Source organism: Mustela lutreola, chromosome 3 (genome assembly GCF_030435805.1).
Source record: "Mustela lutreola isolate mMusLut2 chromosome 3, mMusLut2.pri, whole genome shotgun sequence".
Lineage (NCBI taxonomy): Eukaryota > Metazoa > Chordata > Mammalia > Carnivora > Mustelidae > Mustela > Mustela lutreola.
Genome location: NC_081292.1, coordinates 64674057 through 64694402, shown reverse-complemented (window position 1 = coordinate 64694402; position 20346 = coordinate 64674057). Strand labels below are relative to the sequence as shown.

Here is a 20346-nt window from a genome sequence, read left to right as displayed (position 1 = left end):
ATAGGATCTAAGAACTGCCAAAGAGAAAAAAAAAAAAAAAATGTGGAAGGACATAAAGAAATGCCTTGAAAGGGAAGGCAAAGGATGAAGGCTCACCAATGTGAATTCAGGGGTTGAATTCTGAATTTTCTCAAGGTTGCTCTGGGCATCACATTCCTGTTTTATTAATTAAAAGTTCCTTTTAAAATTTTTACAGTCTTTTAGATTAGGCCCAGGAAGCATTCTTTTTAAAATACCAATTCTTTTTTTTTTTTTTTTAAGATTTTATTTTTTCATTTATTCCTTTGTCAGAGAGAGAGAGAGAAAGAGAGAGAGTGAACACAAGCTGGGGGGGGGGGGGAAGCAGGCAGAAGCAGAGGGAGGAGTAGACTCCCTGCTTATCAAGGAGGCTGATAAGGAACTCCATCCCAGGACCCTGGGATCATGACTTGAGCTGAAGGCAGATGCTTAACCTACTGAGCCACCCAGGTATCCCTTAAAATATCAATTTTGATCATAGTGAATATTAATTTCACTGTTTATTTTTCTAAGTTATTAGGCATAAATGGGTATAGATCTATTAACTATCATTCAGACATGTATGAAAAATATTAAGAAGTCTCTTCTTTTAAATTACATGAAACACCAGTAAAGAATAATATCTGATAATAGATTTTATTATAATTCTGTTTAACTGTATGTATATAAACGTTTTCATAAACATAGTTCATTATAAATTTGTTAGATTTAAATAGTTAATTTAGGACCTCCATCATCGAGCTCTATAAACTCTTTTTAAACAGATGTTCTAGGGACCCCTGAGTGGCTCAGTCAGTTGAACAACCGACTCTTGTACTCAGATCAGGGTCTTGATCTCAGGATCATGAGTTCAAGCCCTACATTGGGCTCCACGCTGAGCGTGGAGCCTGCTTAAAACCAAAACAAAAATAGGTGTTCTGTGTAGAAAAATCTATGGTTCATTGTCTAGCCGCTTCCATTTTGGCTGGCGCTTTTTGATTATGCAGTTAGGGTAGGGGAGGGAAATTAAGTTTCTCTTTATCCTTCTGAGTTCTTAGCTGAAACCCTAATAGTAAAAAAACAGATTAATAAGAGAAAAGCAGAGATTTATTAACATGTAAACTTATGACTACCTGGGGGGGATACCCAAAGAAAAATGAGTAACTCTCTGAGGAAACAGAGTAGGAGGAGTATATTCTATCCCTCTTCATTTAGTAACCCAAACTGTCTTGAAGTGCTTAATGGGAGCCCGAGGCATTTGACTCGCTTTTGCTTTTGCACACAGGTGCACTCTGAGCGTGACCCTGGAGCAGGCCATCATTCTGGCCCGAAGCCACGGGCTGCCTCCCCGCTACATCATGCAGGCCACTGACGTGATGCGGAAGCAGGTAAGTCTCATGCACTGTATAGGGACTGTTTTACAGGACCTGGATTTGAAACTACCTTTTAATCAGGATTTATCAATTTTTGTCAGAATAATCAGCATTTATCAGATGTCTCAAGGGTGCCTGGATTTGAGGGACATTTTTCCAGGCTCAGAGGGTAAGTATGGACAAGAAACACTCCCAGAGATGAAGGCAGTACAGACATCTATATGAAGGTTCTCCAAGAAATGTAGCCAAGCTGCAAAAAGAGATGTCTGAAGAGGTAACCTGAAGGAGGAAAGGGGTTGATCAGGCGTATCGGGCAGGAGTGGATTTGGGGTTTATGTAAAGGATGAAGTCAAGGGATGCATGGCACTTTCGGGGCTTTGCGGGTGATTTACTAAGGCTCTGGAAATACATTGAGGAAGAGGGTGGAGACAAGGAAGAGGAAAGAATTGAGGACCCTGCTTGCTCCTGGAGCTACCAGAGGGAATGCCAAGCCATGCTAAGAAACTTGTGCACTATTCTGAAGATAAAACACATACCTTAGATTTTGCTTTAGAGGATGAATAGCAATTTTAGGAATGTCTTTAGGTCACTGAAGTATTTATAGGTGAGAATATACTCTCTTATCAAGAGAATGAACCTTTGGCCTAATACCCAGTGGTATTTGAGATATGACAGTTTGGTTTTTAACTCATAAAATTCTTTTAAAAGATAAGAAAAATACACTAACCTCCAATGTGTTGATTATTAGGAAAATGTATTTAATCTAATAGAAAAACACAACTTGGTAGAAAAGCAAAAGAAGTCGGAAAAGATCAATTTTATATTTTCTTCTGTCACATTTTTCTCAGGTTACCACAGAAATTAATTTAACAAATCTCTACTTACTCACTTGGTTTGAATTGCCCAGTGATAGTGAGTGACTTTGTTTGTTTGTTTGTTTTTAAAGATTTATTTATTTTCGAGAAGGAGAGAGAGCATGGGCACACATGGGGGGAGGAGCAGAGGGAAAGGAGAGAGAGAGGGAGTCTCGGGCAGACTCCCGGCTGAGCTCAAGCCCAGTTCAACTCAAAGCCCATCCCACAACCCTGAGATCAGGACCTGAGATGAAACCAAGAGATGCTTAACAAACTGTGCCACCCAGGCACCCTATGTAACTTAGTTTTTAAGATATGCTTTTGTAGTTAAAACTGCTTTATTTACTCAGTACTTAGTGTATAACTCTTATACAAACAGATAACTTCCTGTGGGTTTGCTCCCAAGATTATAATACAGAATGGAAAGAAAGAAAGAAAAAGAAATCCATGGAAACAGTCATGAGGCCAGTACCAGTTTAGGGTCTGCAATTCAGAAATAAGGTGCAACAAGTGGAGATACATTGTAGCTTCAGGCTTCAGGTTCCCAGCTGGGAACCCTGAAGCTAGAGACTGAAAACCAAGATCTCACAAGGTCCAAGAGGAATTTGCTAAGTAAATGTTAGATCCACAAGAAGCACAGGACACACGGTGGTTCAGCTGGGAAAGGGCAAATGCAGATACAAAGGCCAGCAGATTTTGGAAGGATTTTTTTGGGTGGATATACAAATTTGATTTTTAAAAAAGTAGATCAAGGTAAACTTGCAATTATCCCTATCAGGTTGGGTTTGGAATGCCAAAAATACATAAAGAGACTAAGCATTGTTTCATTCTATTTCCATTAGAGTAAGTTTACAATAAGACTTGAAGGAACCATCTCAAAAATCATGGTTTATGGCAAGACTAAGAGACTGGTATTAGCCTGTTTTAGAATAATCTAGTACAGGAGTAATGACGGATTGGCTAGATATACATTCATGCTATATAGACTCCAATAATCAAAACCTTTAAGTTCTCACAACTGAAAACAGAGATAGATAAAATAGAGAGGGAAAGTAAAAATCATTTGTAAGCCTTAATGACTTGTTTAACTGGTGCAAACCCTTCTGAGGATACAATGTACATAAGATATTTACATATATTATTCGTATATATTATTATATGTTTATAAAATATAACTTAAGGCAACTGAAAAGTTAGGAAGTTTCTTATCAAATCCTGGTTGATTTCTAAACTTCCCTGATTTTCAGTGTTTATCACTTCTTCCCCCGTCCATATTTTTATAATAAATACATTCAGAATAGATAGCTTCTCTCCTTTGTGACATGTTTCTCTGCTCCAAGTGGCTTGGAGACAAAGAACTGATTTCTGACTTCTTCATGAAGGATCAGAGAGCCCGGGGCCCCTCTCGATGGAGAAACCAGGCTAACCTGGTGCACAGAAAGATTTTTGCAGTGTTCCCTCTGTTGCTCATCTTCTCCCAAGGGTTTAGCTGGTACAGGCAACGGGAATAGCAGTTGGGATCCACTCAGCAAGCCAACTTTTCCCTGCATGTGATCTGAGTAGTTAGAACACTTGTGGGAATCAAAGATCTAACTTTTCTGTTCCCTTTGCCTTTCAGCCATTTAGATATAAATCTCTGGACACTGAATGGTTGGGATATTTTCTAGGTTAATGAATAAGATTCTCTAAGATCTTTAGTTTCCTTTTTAGGAAGAAGAAGCTCTTTAGCATGATTTCTTCTTCTGACTGCAATATTATTTTCATGTACAGATTTTGTATGTGTCCTTTTCATAGATTTATTGAATGCCCTGGTTGAGTTATTGGAAGGAAAGCTAAAAGATAGCAGGCGGGGTCCCATGCCCCTTTTTGATAACGATTGTCATAATCCTAGGCAGCACTTTTACATAACCAACGGATCTCATTAATAAAAGGCTTGAGGGAAAAGTTCTCATTGATATTAGAGACAAAGCTTTCTATCCTAAAAATTATACATTCCAAGTATTATTTGGTGGAAGCCAATCTCAAAAATGTTTTGACCTTTTAAATAAAACTGGAATTTCAAAGAATTCTGTCTCTTTACCTACAATATCAGGGCATTATATTGGGCACCAGTAACAGACTAAGGAAGATGTGATTCTTGCCTTATCTCATGGTGGCCACATGGGGGCAAATCATCATGACACAGGCACCAACAGACAAGTGGAATTCGACTTCAGTGTTTTAGGCCAGAAAACAGGAATAAATGAGTGGCTAGACTGTGAGCCCCTCAATGGCTGGGACACTGAGTATATTTGTTCTGGCGTCACAGGTTTCCTAGAATAGTTCCTAGCAGAGGGTAAATGCAAAATGACATGTGAGCAATGAATTAGTTTTAACTAAGATAATCAGGAAAAAGCCTTCATGCCACAAGTTATAATATGATAGTGGCTTAATAGCATGGAGTCTTGAGTTTAAACAACTTCAGTTTTAGTCCAAGCTCCAGTGTTTACTGTCTATACCGTATGGGACAAGATTCCAAGCCTCGCTCTTACTTAGTTTCCTCATTATTAAAACAAAGATAATAATAGCACTTACATCATAGTGGTGTGAGGATTAAATAAAGCAATACACTCCATGTACTTAGAACAGTACCTGACACAATGAAGAACCAATTAATTACTGCCCAAGATGGTATTTGATTTGAGCCTGCGGGGATGAATGTGATGTGGACAGGTAGGAAACAGGAGAGAGAGGGTATTTAGAAAGAGGGAGCAACATGAGCATGAGCATGGGTGTAAAAGTGAAAGTATCAGGGCACCTAGGTGGTGCAGTCACTTAAGCATCCAACTCTTCATTTCAGCTTAGGTCATGATCTCAGGGTCATGAGATTGAGCCCCGCATCAGGCTTTGTGCTCAGCCTGGTGTCTGCTTAAGTTTCTCTCTCCCTCTCCCTCTATCCCTCTGTGCATGCACCCACTCTCACCACCCCTCTCTTTTTCTGTCAAATAAATAAATAAATCTTTTTTTTTTTTTTTTAAGTGCAAGTATCTGGCATGTTGAGTATATGATGAATTATAGAGTTGAATTCATTTTGGAATATGCCAGTAATTGTTCAGCATGATAAGCATCAATTTATTTGCAACCTTTTAAGAAAGTAAAAGTCTTTCATTAGATTATTTAATGGAATATTATGGAACCAAAGACAAAAGCAATCATATATAAATACTATAGTAAACCTATTTCTCACAAGGATATGATTCAAAAATTCTAAAACTAATTTATAAGTATATTAGGCTCAGATAGATAAGTAAATGTATTGTAAATAATGAGAATAAAATTTCTTACTGTCAGAAAAGAAAGTTACAAAAGGGAAAGGGAGAAGGCTGTAATCCAGAATGAACCCTGTTGCATGGGATTGAATCAGAGGTAGCAGTTTGAACTGATGGACACACACACACACACAGATATACATAGATGTAGAAATAACTATAGACATCTGAGTATGCTTGCCCTAGTCACCTAGCCCTGTCTACTGCAAAGACCTAGAAGCACTTACATGCCAGTAGTAGCAATGAACATACCCAGGGTCCAGATCTTGGGTTCCAAATATAATTCTCCATTAAAAAGAACCAAGGATGCTTGGAGAAGTGGTTAACTTCCAGCTGAGACAGAGAAGATGAGCCTGGAACATCCCGAGGTACCAAAAAATAAGCAAGCATTCAAAAATGATTGTGATTCCTTCAGTAGGACATGAGAAGCCACCTAAAGGAGTTCCTAGTGGTCTATCTGCAACAATTTGAATTTTAAAAAGTATTAATAATAGAAATATTGGATACTAACTCAGAATAAAATAAATATTTATAAATTCATGTTGATTTAAATAAATACTTGAATAAATAGATAATGGCTTTGGGAAGAACAGATGACTCTTATCCATAGAAACATTCCTTCCTAAATGCTACATTATCATTGTTGCAGCAAGATACATCAATGGAGATTAAAGCCAGTGAGCAAAGTTTGAAGAGAAGCTATATATGTGCATAGTCTCATAGTATCTTCTCCAAATTATTAACTACAAAAAGAGAAGTAGAAGATGTACAGTGGAAAAATCTGACATACACCACTTGAACCAAGTGCCAAATTAATGGCACCAATGATAAGAGGTAAAGCCATCCTATAATAGTCAATGTCAGTGATTTCATGCACTGAGAAGGCACCAAATCACTTCTTGCCCAAAGTGCATGTCCTCTAATCATGAGGAAAGATCTGACAAACCCAAATTGAGAAACATCCTACAAAATAATGACCAGTACTCATCAAAAATATTAAGGTCTTGGAAGGCAAAGAGAACCCAAGGAAGTGCTGTAGATCAGAGGACCAAGGAGACAAGAAAACAAAATGCAGTAGGGGATCCTCGATTGAATCCTGGAATAGGAAGGGGACACACGTGTGGGAAATGGTGAAATTTGAATAAGACGCTGCATTGTTCTAACGTTGATTCCCTGGTTTTGGTCTTCATGCTATAGAGTGAAAACTCTTTGTTCTGCTTTTATAACTTTTCTCTAAGTTGAAAAATGCTACAAAATAGTTCATTTTTTTAACATTTGAATTGTGATTCCTAATTTCCTTTCCATTTGTCTTTCTTCCACCCCCACCCCTTTTCCCTTTCTGCTTTTCTTTACTGGGTCCATCTTAAGAAAATAGGTTTTGTTTTGCTTTCTTCCTTTTCTCCTTTTCTTTCTCTCCTTCCCACAGCTCAGAAATTTAGTAGCAGGAGAGAGAGAGTTTCAGAGTTCTTTTTAAACCACTCTCTTTCATCTTTTCTCAGCCCCAAACCCTGGTGTTTGGTTCTATGTAGTAACTGATTCTTGTTAGGAACTGAGTAATGATGATAGCTTCATTCATGAACTTGACAGATTGTGAATCCCATTGTCTTTGAACTTTAAACTTTGAGGCAGAATTCTTACATTTCAGAGACCCATATGCCCATGGCTTGTCCTGAAATTGCTTTAGCACTATGTAAGAAATGTTTTCTTGATAAATACCGTGAAGTTTAAAATAGCTAATTATTCAACTAAGGACAAAACAGGTGCATGAGTGCGATAGAACTGTGATTTCTGTTCCACGAAAGTGGGAACACAGCAGATATTTGTGTCCTGCTCATTTCTTGTCTTCAACCTCTGAAATACTGCTTACTTCTAGGAATAAAGACCTAGCTGAGATAATGAACAGGAAGCTGTGATTAAATATATTTTGAATGATTCGGATGGCTACCGAAATAAGTATCAATCCTTTGGAACAATGTATCAGCATATTTTGATTCCTAAAAGCGTTAGTTATGAAAATATTCAGATGATGATTTCTCTCTTCTGCTTCATCTAGTTTCTCTTGGTGTTAAATATGCTGTGGAAATAAATACTCTAGGGACGCCTGGGTGGCTCAGTTGGTTAAGCAGCTGCCTTCAGCTCAGGTCATGATCCCAGCGTCCTGGGATCGAGTCCCACATCGGGCTCCTTGCTCAGCAGGGAGCCTGCTTCTCCCTCTGCCTCTGCCTGCCATTCTGTCTGCCTGTGCTCGTTTTCTCCCCCTTCTCTCTCTGATAAATAAATAAAATCTTAAAAAAAAAAAAAGAAAAGAAATACTCTAGGCTCAAATGTTAACGGTATGTTAAATAATTACTAATACCATGTAGAGCTAAAAAATTACTTTCCCTGCTTCTTTCAGGGAGCAAGAGTTCAGAACACAGCAAAGAATTTGGGAATCAGAGACCGAACCCCACAATCTGCTCCAAGGTAAGTGACTCCCCAGGTCTGCTCTTTGGCAAAGGGCTGGCCACCATTTCCCAAGCAGCATCACTTACAGCTAACACACCTGTCCCAGCACATTGTCTAGTGCAGTCCCAATTGTAAGCATGCAAAGTGGCCTTGTAAACACTCTGTGGCTAAATGTGACTAGGCCTCGATGATCTCTGAATTCAGAACTTTAAGGGAAGCAAACTTAGAGGTAATAGGTAGAAGTCTTGACATTATTCTGTTTTGCAAATTCCATCATGAATTCAAAGACAGAAGTCCACACAGGTGCTATTGAAATTTGTATTCCAACTGTAGTGAACCAACACAATGCCATTTTTCATTTCTGTTTCTATGCCTGCCCATGCCATTACCTTGGGCATGATTGCTTCTCCCATCTATGTCTGTATGAAAAACTTCTTAAGCACAAAATCCAGCTTAGATGTTCTTTCCTCTTCAACATCTTGGATGAATTTTCTCCCTCTTTGTGCTCTCTTATCATCTGGTATTGGTCTGTTTTAGCCCTTATCATATTGTGTTACAAAATATTGTTCCATGACTCCTTACCCAACGTAAATATGAATTCTTTGGAGGCAGGAAATATGTTTTTTGAGTTTTATTCCCTGTTCATCATAGTGCTATATAGTAGACACTGAATATTTGATTTCAAGAATGTATGAATGAAAAAATGAATGAATGAGCTTTTTCTTTGGGATCATACAAATATTCACAGTTCACATGTCATCAAAAGAAAGGACTCGAATCCACCTTTAGAATAAATGAACATGGGAACAGCCATCATAAAAATGTTAATTTCATTTCCCTGGTGACATTAGGGTAGGCAGCCATCTATCTTGAAGTGGGATAGTATTAAATGATTTCTTTTACATTTGATTGTTTTTATACATTGGCATTTTAACAAAAAGTAGGCTCTTCCAAGCACTGTCTCAGATAAGACATTCTTTGTTTCCATTTACAAAGCAGTTACCAGAGTGAGAATGATGACTGTAGCATTTATGAAGTTACATTTCATTCTAAAAGTTATGTGGGTGGTGGAAGTACTTTGGAAAGGGAAAACATATTTTCCCCCTGAAAATGGATGGAGCACTCATGTTCTAATTGTGTTTATTTTTAGTGCTGACTCCTGACTCTAATCCTCCAGTCTTGTTAATGTTATCTTTCATAGTTGATTAGGTTAGAAAGACTTTATTGCTAAAGAATCATTTCACATAGTCATTCTCTCTCTAACACCTTGAGCATTCATATATATTTGGATAACAGACCCAGTGAAGTGTTGAAATCCCAATAACAAAACAAGAGAACGGTTTAGCAAGGTCTCCTTAGCTAGAGCTTATAAACACTAATAAACAGGGGGGTTAAGATAAGACTTCAGCATCCTGATCAATAAGCCAGTACACAAACTGAATACAAGAAAGGAACCTGATGAACTCACTTTTTTCTTTATTGGGATGTGTTTTAAAATACTTGAACTGAAACACAACAAAATAAGCCAACTGTAAAATTGGCATTTTTTACGAGAGAGTAATAATTCCAAGGCAGAAATCTAGAGTAATTTTTAAATTTCATTCTATTTATTCTTTCTTTCATTCTACAAATATTTATTGAGGACTTGAGAGATGCATAGCACCCTGCTATGCCCTGTGGAGAACATAAACACAAGATAGAAACAGTTCCAACCCTCAAAGATATTTCAGGTAAAGAGATGAGAGGGCAAAACATAACTGGAAGGAAAGGCAGAATGTGAGAAGCACACGATGAGGGGGTGTGGAGAGACTCCTGAGGGCCCAGAGGGCCAGAGATTCCACCCAGCTGGGAACTGGGATTCCTGCCCAAAGATACCAAATTGAAGAACAAATCTGGCTTTCAAGGACAGGCCACCCATAGACAAGTCTGGGGTCATATTTCTGGAAATATCTTCATGGAGGAGATAGAGTTTGCTATCTCTGCCTGAGATAATATTTGGTTCAAATCCCTTACTGATCTCTCCCATAGTTTTCCTTTCCCCATTCACTCCTTAAAATTCACCCAGTCAACAAGATGTTGGATTTTTTTTTTCCATATGTTTGTAGATGTCAGACACTGTGTTAAAAGCTAGAAATAGAGACTTAGTCCCTTCCACAAGTCAGTGGGGTGCAGTAGAGAGACAACTGAATAAAATGAGGACAGTATCCAAAGTACTGTGGCAGACGTAGGCACAGCTTGCCATGAGAAACAGAGAAGGGGCATAAAACTCAGCCTAAAGACAGAGGGGAGGTTGCAGAGGGTTCCTGGCCCAGTCAGCATGGAATAGATGTCCTCCACAGATGCTGCAATCACACCAACGCCTGAAGAGCACATCTTGCTCTGGGAACTACACCCAAATCTCTGTGACTGCTGGTTGAATGTTATTTAAGAATGATGCAAGGTGAGTCTAGAGGCACAGGCAAGGACTGCATCAGGAAGAGATGTGTGTGAGATACTGAAGAGCTCTGATTTCACTTGAAAACAATAGGGAGGCATTAAAATGCAACTTTCCTGTCTGGAAGATTTAAAATTTCAAATGTATCTCTGTCACCATTAAGAAGATCCATCTGAGGGAGCTAGAGCTTATCATGCTTGGCGAAATAAGTCAAGCGGAGAAAGACAACTATCATATGATCTCCCTGATATGAGGAAGTGGTGATGCAACATGGGGGCTTAAGTGGGTAGGAGAAGAATAAATGAAACAAGATGGGATTGGGAGGGAGACAAACCATAAGTGACTCTTAATCTCACAAAACAAACTGAGGGTTGCTGCGGGGAGGGGGGTTGGGAAAAGGGGGGTGGGGTTATGGACATTGGGGAGGGTATGTGCTTTGGTGAGTGCTGTGAAGTGTGTAAACCTGGCAATTCACAGACCTGTACCCCTGGGGATAAAAATATATTATATGTTTATAAAAAAAAAATTTAAAAAAAAAAAGATCCATCTGAGGACAGCTAAGACAAAGCAGGTGCTTGAGAGGAGATGATCATAGTATTAAGGATGAAAAGGAGAGGATGGCTCAAGAGATATTTAGGAGACAAAATTAATAGTCTTTGACACTAATTGGATGAAGGAGGTTAGGAAAAAGGAAGATTCTAGAATGAAAACCAAATCTTTGATTTGGGTGACAAGGGGCAAATGGTTCTATTCACTGAGAAAAAGAAGCAAAGTGTAAGGCAAAGAGGCTGAGCTCATCTCACTAATACTGGGACTGAGGATCAATGGGACACCTACGGGGAGATGCCTCTGTGGGCAGTACTAACCATGTTCTTCCCCGTCACTGTCATGTGTTGCATCTTCAGATGAATAAACTTAATCTTCATCAAAGACCAAATATTACATTTTAGATGTAATGGCACACTGGTCTTATTTTCTATTATGTCACAAAACCTCGAAACTACTGTGCTATGATAGCTTGATTGTCTTTATTTGTTTAATTGTGAAGCAGCATCCTATAGAGGTTACAAGTGAAAAACATAGTTCTGAGTCCCAGCTCCTGTTTGTGACCTTAGTTAGCCCGGTTATTTATTTTCTCTGAGACAGTTTTCTCATCGGTAAGATAGGGAGAATTGCCTTGGGACAGATGATTATTGACACTCTAGCCTTCAAAAGAGGCATTTGCTTTGCAGTCTCCCTTAACACAGCTTTTATTTATGCCGTGTAGAAAGGTAAAGGGCATGATCTATAGATTGAAGTTTGAAAGTTCTACTTCCAGCAGTTGGGGACTGGGCTGGAAATCCAACTCTAAGATGGCACCAGAGCCCAAACAGGAAAAGAAGAAAGTGGAGCCAGGAACAAACCTTTTCATGCAGGGGCCCTGGTGTGCATGAGTGGAATGAGAATAGGACAAGTGTCCTAAAATGTTGGGCAAAACCAGGCCTCCCATTACCTAATGGTATAGCTGCCAGAAAAACAAACGCCTCAGTGCAGGGTTAAAGTCCAGCTCTTAACTATTACATTTTGCTTTCCAACTTCATCTGCCTGTTCTAAATTCCCCAAGCCCCACAATTTCCATTACAAATGTGTCTGAACTCAAATAACCCTGAGTCACTTCCAAGAAACCTCACAGAAGCTGAATCTGCCCAGCTCTACAGTAGCCAGAGCTATTATTTCATTAGGTGATCACAGGGAGTAGCCTTTTTGCCAATTTGCAAGGCAGACATTTCAAAGACTTGTCTACCCAGTGGCATTAGCTCCATTATGTGGAAACGTGCAGTGCAAGGTAATGGAATGTCATGGTGCAGCCCAGAGCTCATGGGGGTAGGACATTCGCTACCCAGCTTACGGTTTCTGTTCTACTTGAGTAAGGCCACTGCCTTTCCACTCATTAGGCAGCGCTGTCAGGGAAATGAAAGGATAGAAATTAAAGAGAAAAAGAACTTTCCGATCATTCTATTATTCCAGTGCTGGGAATGCATTTTGAAGCAACACCATATTTTTCAACTGCAAAGGCAACTTTGAACTATATCAGCCCAATTTAATGTATTCTTTTCTCCGGGAAGGATGAAAAAAGCTCTTCTGATGTGAGATGTCCTTATTTCAGTATTCATTTTCTTCTGTGGAGGTGACGTATAGAGTATTAAGCACCTTTCAGACTTGAAATACATTTTGCAAATCTCCAAAGGCAGTTACTTTTTCTGAGTTGTTTCCAAACATGGACAGTTTATTTTGTTAGCTAGGTTTCTAACTCAATATTTGTCCTTTTTCGGTCTTTTCCCCCCTTTGATTTAGAATTAGCATGGGAGTAAGTGGGGAAGGAAGAGGAAACATAATTTGCTGAGTTTTTCAACAACTCATGTAAATTTTGTCCAATTTAATCTATAAAAGAAGTTTATCACCATAGCTACCCCTGAGTTTGGAGTACTTTTTAAAAGGAGCAAAGTTGACACCTGTACCTGGGACATTTAGATCACAGATGAAGCTCTGAAGCAGGGCCAGCATGCCCACGGAACTGTAGGACTGGACGTGTCTGTAGTCGGACACCCAGCCAGCATAGTCCCCGGATCTTCGCTCAGCCTACACCTTCAATAATGAGTTTACCCCGCCTGGTTACTGGCTGTCCTGTAGCATTTATGTTCCCCTTAATTTCCTTCTGGAGCTATTATACAACCATTCGGAAGAATGGGGAACTCTGGAACTTCTACAGTCCTAGTTCAGTTCCCCCCCCTCTTCTTGCCTTCATGCTCACTGAGATATGAGATGCTAAGAAGGAGCACTTCCAGGCATCTCCACCAGCTCAACTAGATGCCTCGACCCTCTTGAATCTCCACCTGATTCTGCTGACAGATGAAAGGAAGGATGGGCAGAGCTGGGCAAGTATTCCCCAGGAAACACCAGATAATGGTGCCTGGGAGAGTCACTCCTCAGGACTCTGCTACATCAGCCCAACTCACAACTGACTGCACCAAAGACATGGTACAAAATGAAGCAGCTTTTGAAAATGGGTCAGGAAATCAGCAGACCCTTCTGAGCAGGTGCTGCTTTGCTACAAATTAATCATAATAGACACAATGGTAATTATCATAATAATATCGTCTCCTAGAATTGAGAGAATCGATTTTGCTGACAGCAAGGTGAGCAGTCGGGGTTGGCAGCCCTGGACCAGAAGCAGCTGGTGTGGAGAAGGGAGTACTGCTCCATCGCTAGACATCTCGAGCAGCAAAGACACATTGGGGTTTTCTGAATAATAGAACCAAAGTTTGGGAGTTTGCTAATTCATATGTGATCTTTAGTAAAGTAGACAATATGATCATGATTTCTGGGCCAAGAAATCATTTCAGTATCCTTTTCCTCCTGGTAAAAACATATCAGATAATGGTGATAAGCCAGGCCCATGTCACACTCTTCCATGCCTTTTCTAGGCTCTACAAGTTATGCGAGCCACCTCCCCCCATGGGTGAAGAATGAAGAGAATCTCCAAGGAACCAGACAAGCAGAAGCTTCTGCAAACCAGGCAGAGGACATGCTGGCTACATATTCTCCATTAAAGATAAAGAAATAGCTTTTTTTTTTTTTTTCCCCTCTAAATCCTTCACCATGGAGTAACTAACCAGTGTTCGACTTGTACTTGGATATTTGTGCTGGCCACAGATCGGAGGTCATTTGGACAATTTGAAGCTTCACCAACTCATCTCTGTATGTTTTGACACTCACTGTTTATTTTTAGGGTAAAATTCATCCCTCAAATTGATTAAAAAAAAAAAAATCAGAGTTGAACAATGAACCATTGTGCCTCCTTTCCCATTTATTAAAATTATTTGATTGTGTTTATTTCCATCTTCTCTAAATGGGATCGTGTAATCATGGACATTTCCACTTGAAGAAGCCTTTTACTGAAGAAACATGGACACGCTTTCCAAATCCTTATACAGAAATGTTACAGAAAGTGGAGGCTGGGTGCTGTCATAGGGATTCAGTCCCTCACCTGCATCACAGAAAGTAGTTCATGTGTGTGAGGTGAAGAGCATGTTCTACTCTTTCTCCTAAGGGTTTATTTCTCAGTAAAAGAGAGAAGAGCAGATGGAAGCTTTACCAAGACTTTCTTCCAGCCCCTTCTAGGTTTGCTTTGTGCTTGTGGATTTTTCCAGTAGTCTGGTGCTCTCCCTGGTCTCTGTAATGGCATGACTTCCTTGTGCACTGGGGCTGTGCCCCCAATGGCCACGGGTGGGGAGCAGTGGGGACCAGACAAGTTTAGAAGGGTATAGGAGGGGTAAGTAGGGTAAAGGAGGAAACTTAAGCCCATTTAAAAATTCAACCTTTATTTTAGAAAGATACCTAAAATTTCTCACTTTTAGGAAGGCTTTAATATGAGATCTGAGACTCATAATAGAATATACTATGTTGAGAATTCCTCTATCAAGGTATGTGTATAACATATGAAAATAAAGCTTTATTTGTTGAACTTATCAAGGACTATTAGAGACCTTGATAACATGTGGAAGCACAAGGTGTGTTCTATTTTCATTCTAAAGTATGTGTAATGATTATCATCTCTATGTTGATAAAATAACATTGTTTTTTAGCATAAGGAATATGGTCATATTGGTTTTGAATCTATAATTTTCAAAGCAATTAAAATGCCCTTACTGTGATTGTGATAATTATATGGATTTAAACTAATTTAGTATGTGAAATGCTTTTAATAACTAAAGTATATACAGACTATTATTGAATTTTAATTTATGAAATTTGATAATGGTTTCAAATGATCATTAAAAACTTCACTGTTAGAAGTTGTGTATTGAATAACAAAACTCCTGTGTTACATGTTTATGAGGTATTCATATACTGGTCAAGCTGATAAAAATTGTCCTTTGTCACAGAAGCACTTAAGATTTTTGCCTTAAGTCCATATATATAATGAGAAGTAAAGAAACAAACTCCAAAGTTTCCAAAGAAAAAGTTGAACACTTTGCATTTAATGGAAATAGGACCTTAACACAAATATCTAGATTAAGTATATCTTCTAGGGATTTAACATTCTGGATATTATTAACAACTGATCCCAAAGGCCCGTGATATTAGTATCTTGTGATTTTCCCATATTGAAAAATTGATGACATTCAATGCAGGCTAAGGAGGGAGCAAAACCGATCAACTATCAACTGTTGCTCATAATGTCATTACTGTTTTCTAATCACCATCGTGGAAGCCTTATTTCTCAGTAGAACGATGAAGAGGTCACTTAAACACTTTGGCCATACTTTGCTGTTTCATGGGATAAATTATCTGCTATTATGTTATATATAAATTAGCATATCTTTAAGGATCTAATCTTTGTATAATAAGATGTGGTTAATATTTTAAGGGTGCAATGTACCATCTATCAGAGTGCTTGGTACTTACTAAATGCTTGAAAGTTAGTAGTCATTTATATTATCATCAGTCACTGTTATTTTTTTCTTATTATAATAAAAACTATAGCTAACAGTCAAGCAATTACTATGTGCCAGACAATACCTCCAAGTGCTTTACCCCATCTTGTTCTTGCTTCACTAATTGTCACAACGACATCACCCCATTTCACAGTTGAGGAACTAAAGCAAAGAAGAGCCCAGTGACTCTCCCAAGTCAGTCACATGATTGACAAGTGGTAGAAGCAGGATTTAAACCCAGCAAGACTGCCTCCTTCATACATTAAGCTCCTCCTTACTAATAGAAGAATAGTACTAATTAGCTGTTAATAAAGCTGGAGTTAGGTGACACATGTTGCCATTAAGTTACGCACTTTATATTGAGGGAAAAATGGATGGAAACATGAAAGCGGTTTTTAGTATGTGAAAATCATAGGATTTCTTAGACATTTACCATTTTGGATACATGTTTTGAGGATGCTGTTGCAGTCTGAAAAAATAGATTCCTCGTCACTGAAGATAACAGTTTTAGATATGTTTTGAAATTTGGAAAAAGTATATCCTATAAAATTTGCTGTGATTCCAAAACAGTCATAACAATTTAAAAATGTCCAATGAACGAATGAATAAAGACAATTTTTGAATATCATAATGTACCTCCATGCAACATTGGACATTTAACCAGCCTTGAGTTTTTAGAATGGGTTTACCTACATGTTCACATATTCCTCCCCTTAACCACTCACCTACTCCTCTGTAACTCCTTTAAACATTGCTAAAGCCTACTAACAGTTCTTCTGAGTTCTGTGTTTGGATATTTGCCTCTCTTCCCCTAAAAGGGAAGGTCATGCATAGTTATCTAATATTAAATATTACCAAACTTTATATAATGTTAACAGAATGAGTAATTTGAAGAGACTAGAGTTTTATATATATTTCCATTACTGTTTAACAAAAAAGAAAGAAAAAGAATTTCTGTATGACTTCTAATTATATTGGATATAAAAAGTTGAATTTAGAAGGTAAGCTTTATTTTATGAACAAATATCCTAATCTTAGATGTCTCACAATATTTTCTGTCTCTCTAAATCACATTCATTGAGTGGCTTAAATTTCCTAAGCATTCAGTGGTCACTCTTCTTGCCCCAACAATGTTTAATTTTAAAATGGGCTAATTTCTTGTGATAGTATAATATATATGATATTGTAATGATACTGGTTCTGACTCTATCGATTTAAATTTTGTGATAGTTAACTAAGTTCAGTATGAAATGATATTATCCTTGGCACTAGCTGTAAAAGCCAAGACAATGAATAGTTAAAAAAAATCCTGAGTGGATATTAACTAATTTAAGAAAATAAACTCTTTTGGGGTCACCTGGCTAGCTCAGCTTGTAGAGTATTTGACTCTAGACTTCTGGGCTGTGAGTTCAAACCCCACTTTGGGTGTAGAGATTACTTAAAAATAAAACATTTTTAAAAAGAAAGAAAAACTATTTTCAACCCTCTGTGCACATACAACTTTTAGGAAAAAAATAATATTTAGGGATATGAAAGCATTTAGTTAATGTATTTGAAAATGATGTGTTTGTATTTAGTACTAAAGTATTCCCTGATTAGTTCATATGGATCTTTTCTTGCGTAGCATGATTTAGGGCAGATTACAAGGGCATATTTTTATTCATTTGTATTTTAAAAAACCACAATATTGAAGTTTAAAATAAATAACCCTACTCTAAGTCATTTTACTTCACAGGTTATTTTTAAATTTTCTTCACTAGTGGCATTTACTAATATGGAAACTAATGTTTTGTATGTGATTAAATTGCTTCTGAATTTTTAGAAACTATGTTTAATTCTTAAAGACTTATTTTTAAGTGAATTAATATACTAAATTATAGTTTAATTATAATTATAGTTTAATTACTTTCTTACAGCCAATAGTAGTTTTTTCATTAATGTATATATATATATATATATATATATATATAAACACATGTACACATAAAAATATATAATTGCCAGTTTGCTGAATGAGTTGTTAGTTGTTATACTGAAGTATAAAGGCAAAAGCTTTTGAAATGCTTTAGAATTATCTAAAGTTCGATTAAGAAAAATATTCTGTATGCACTCAGATTTTTGAAGTTTTAGTGATAAGCCTCAGAAAATTTTCACCCTACATGAGGCAGAAGAGGTAGGGGAAGTTATGAGAGGAGTCTGAGCCAATAATGGGCTCAGACTAATTCCTTTTACTTATAGTGGCCACAGTCTTCTTAGGTGCTGTAATTTCTGTAATTGTTATCACAGTTAGTCTTTGGTTTAAAATTTTTTTTTTTACTGCTTCAAACCTTTGCTTTTAACATTGATCTCAGCATTCATATCGCCACATTGAAGATATGGAAGATTGTAGAAGTATGGCCTATGCATTCTCTCATTGTTCCATAGACACATGGCCTACTTAACTCAGGATAGCTTGCTTTTCTCATTGAGAAGAGATATCTGAAGTCTACCAAGATAGATAGATATAGAGATACTGTATCTCTGTATATGTTTCTATATACATATATTTGCTAGTTTTTGTTTTTGTGACATACATTATAGAAATTACTTAGATTCTCATGTCTTGTTTTGGTGAAGAGATGAAATATGGGGTTGTTCAATATATGAAATATTTCTTCTATAGACATTAGATTTGTCTAAATTCACAGTCAGCACACCTGGTAGGCCATCTTCTGATCACTGACAGTACTGTCCTACTCAGTCTGGAGCCAATTTACCTACCTTTGCCATCCAAGAAGTAGCTGATGAAGAATAAAGTTACTGAATTTTCAATTGATATTTCTACTAGAAATAGAAAACTTTGGATACTTGCATGCAGATAACAGAAGAAATGTCCTCCATTCATGTATTCACTCCACAAATATGTTCAAGAATTTACTTTGTAAGAGGCACAGCCAGTGGGCCTCGTTGATGCATTGGCTCTGTTTGATTAGAAAGTCGTTGCGGTATCTCTTTTATAGTTAGTGGTTGCTTGTGTCTTTTACTTGAAATGACATGATGTGTAAGGCAAACCTATTCTAATACCTTGTAGTATATATATTGTATGAAATCAAGAATACTAAGTTGGTAAAATGCTTTAGAAGACACATTTAAATTTGAATATCTAATGCCTCAAGCAAATTTATTAGAGTTTCAGAAGAATATATATTTTTGTAACTGCCAAGTAAATGAGTAGATCATAGCTTTTGCTTAAAAAATATTTGTATAAGTATTCAGTTGAGAGTTAGTTCCTTTATGTATTTGAATATAATTTACATTTTACTATTTTAAATAGTAAAGTATTTTACTATAATTTTACTATTTTAAATAGTAAAATATGAAGCTTGTTCTATAAATAATAATTCTCTTGAATATATTCATATTTAACATTGTATAACATCCAAAATGTAATGATAAATTTCACCTGAGTGTGTTATTATAGGAGTCAATTTTTCCTTTGTAAAAGATACATGTAACATAGTTTCAATCATTCAGTATTTTGTGAATGGTTAAAATGGTTGAAGTGTATTATGTATTTTATATCATTTAATTTTGTCTGCATAAAAGACTAGAATAGTAGCATTGTATCATTAATGTCAATAATAATAAAGTGAAATGTAGTAAGACTATACCAGCTACTTTGCTTTTAAATTTATTTAACCAATTTCTATTATGTTCTCACCTGTTTGGGAGACAAAAATCCATGAAACACAGACTTTCCCCCCTTTAAGAGATCACAAGCCTCCATAGGAGAAACTTCATATACATATGAAACAAATCTACAAACATGGGCCAAGGTAAGTTATAAAGACAGTAACTGCTAGGAACGGGACAGGAAAAGAAGTTTAATAAAAGCCACAGCATAGGAAAGCTTCCTGGGGGATATAAGACTTGGGCAGTTTCTAGAATTAACCAGCCAATTGTTCAAGATTTATTCAGTACATATTATGTATAAGCCCAAGTCCTAGTTGTCGAGGGTGTTCTAAACACACATATTTCCCAAACTTTGCAGTTAAAGAACTTGATATCTCTATTTTACAACAATGATAGAGCATCATAGGGGCACCTGGCTGGCTCAGTCAAGTGGAGCACGCAACCATTGACCTCAGGGTCCGGAGTTAGGGGAGTTGAAGCCTCATACTGAGGGTGGAGTTTACTTAAAAAAGAAGGAGGAGGAGAAGGTGGAAGGGGAGGAGAGAGATGGGGAGGGGTGGAGGGGAAGGGGGAGGAGGAGGAAAAGGAGGAGAATTAGGAAATTCCAATGAGGAGTTTGAAAAATGTAGATGTTGTTGATTGTGGGGGCAACTTCAGAAAAGTAAAAAAAAAATAATCATTGAAGGAAACAAAAATCAATAGCTAGATTTTACTTTTTGGAGATTGCTGCTATTCCCTGAGATTGTAGAACTTCATATAGTAATAAGAAAAATATGGAATCAGCAA

General features: G+C 37.4%; 1 protein-coding gene across 7 annotated transcripts in view; it reads left to right on the top strand.

The window, feature by feature from the left end:
* PREX2 (phosphatidylinositol-3,4,5-trisphosphate dependent Rac exchange factor 2) overlaps nucleotides 1-20346 on the top strand; it is a 356760-nt gene that overhangs the window by 288268 nt on the left and 48146 nt on the right. For 6 of the 7 annotated variants that reach the window (XM_059166273.1, XM_059166268.1, XM_059166269.1 and 3 more), the window contains 2 exons: nucleotides 1283-1385; nucleotides 7928-7995. In XM_059166273.1, coding sequence (XP_059022256.1) covers nucleotides 1283-1385; nucleotides 7928-7995 — 171 coding nt within the window. Of the gene's footprint in view, nucleotides 1-1282; nucleotides 1386-7927; nucleotides 7996-13875; nucleotides 19538-20346 lie in introns of those variants that run through there. The other variant, XM_059166271.1, reaches the window with a different exon arrangement.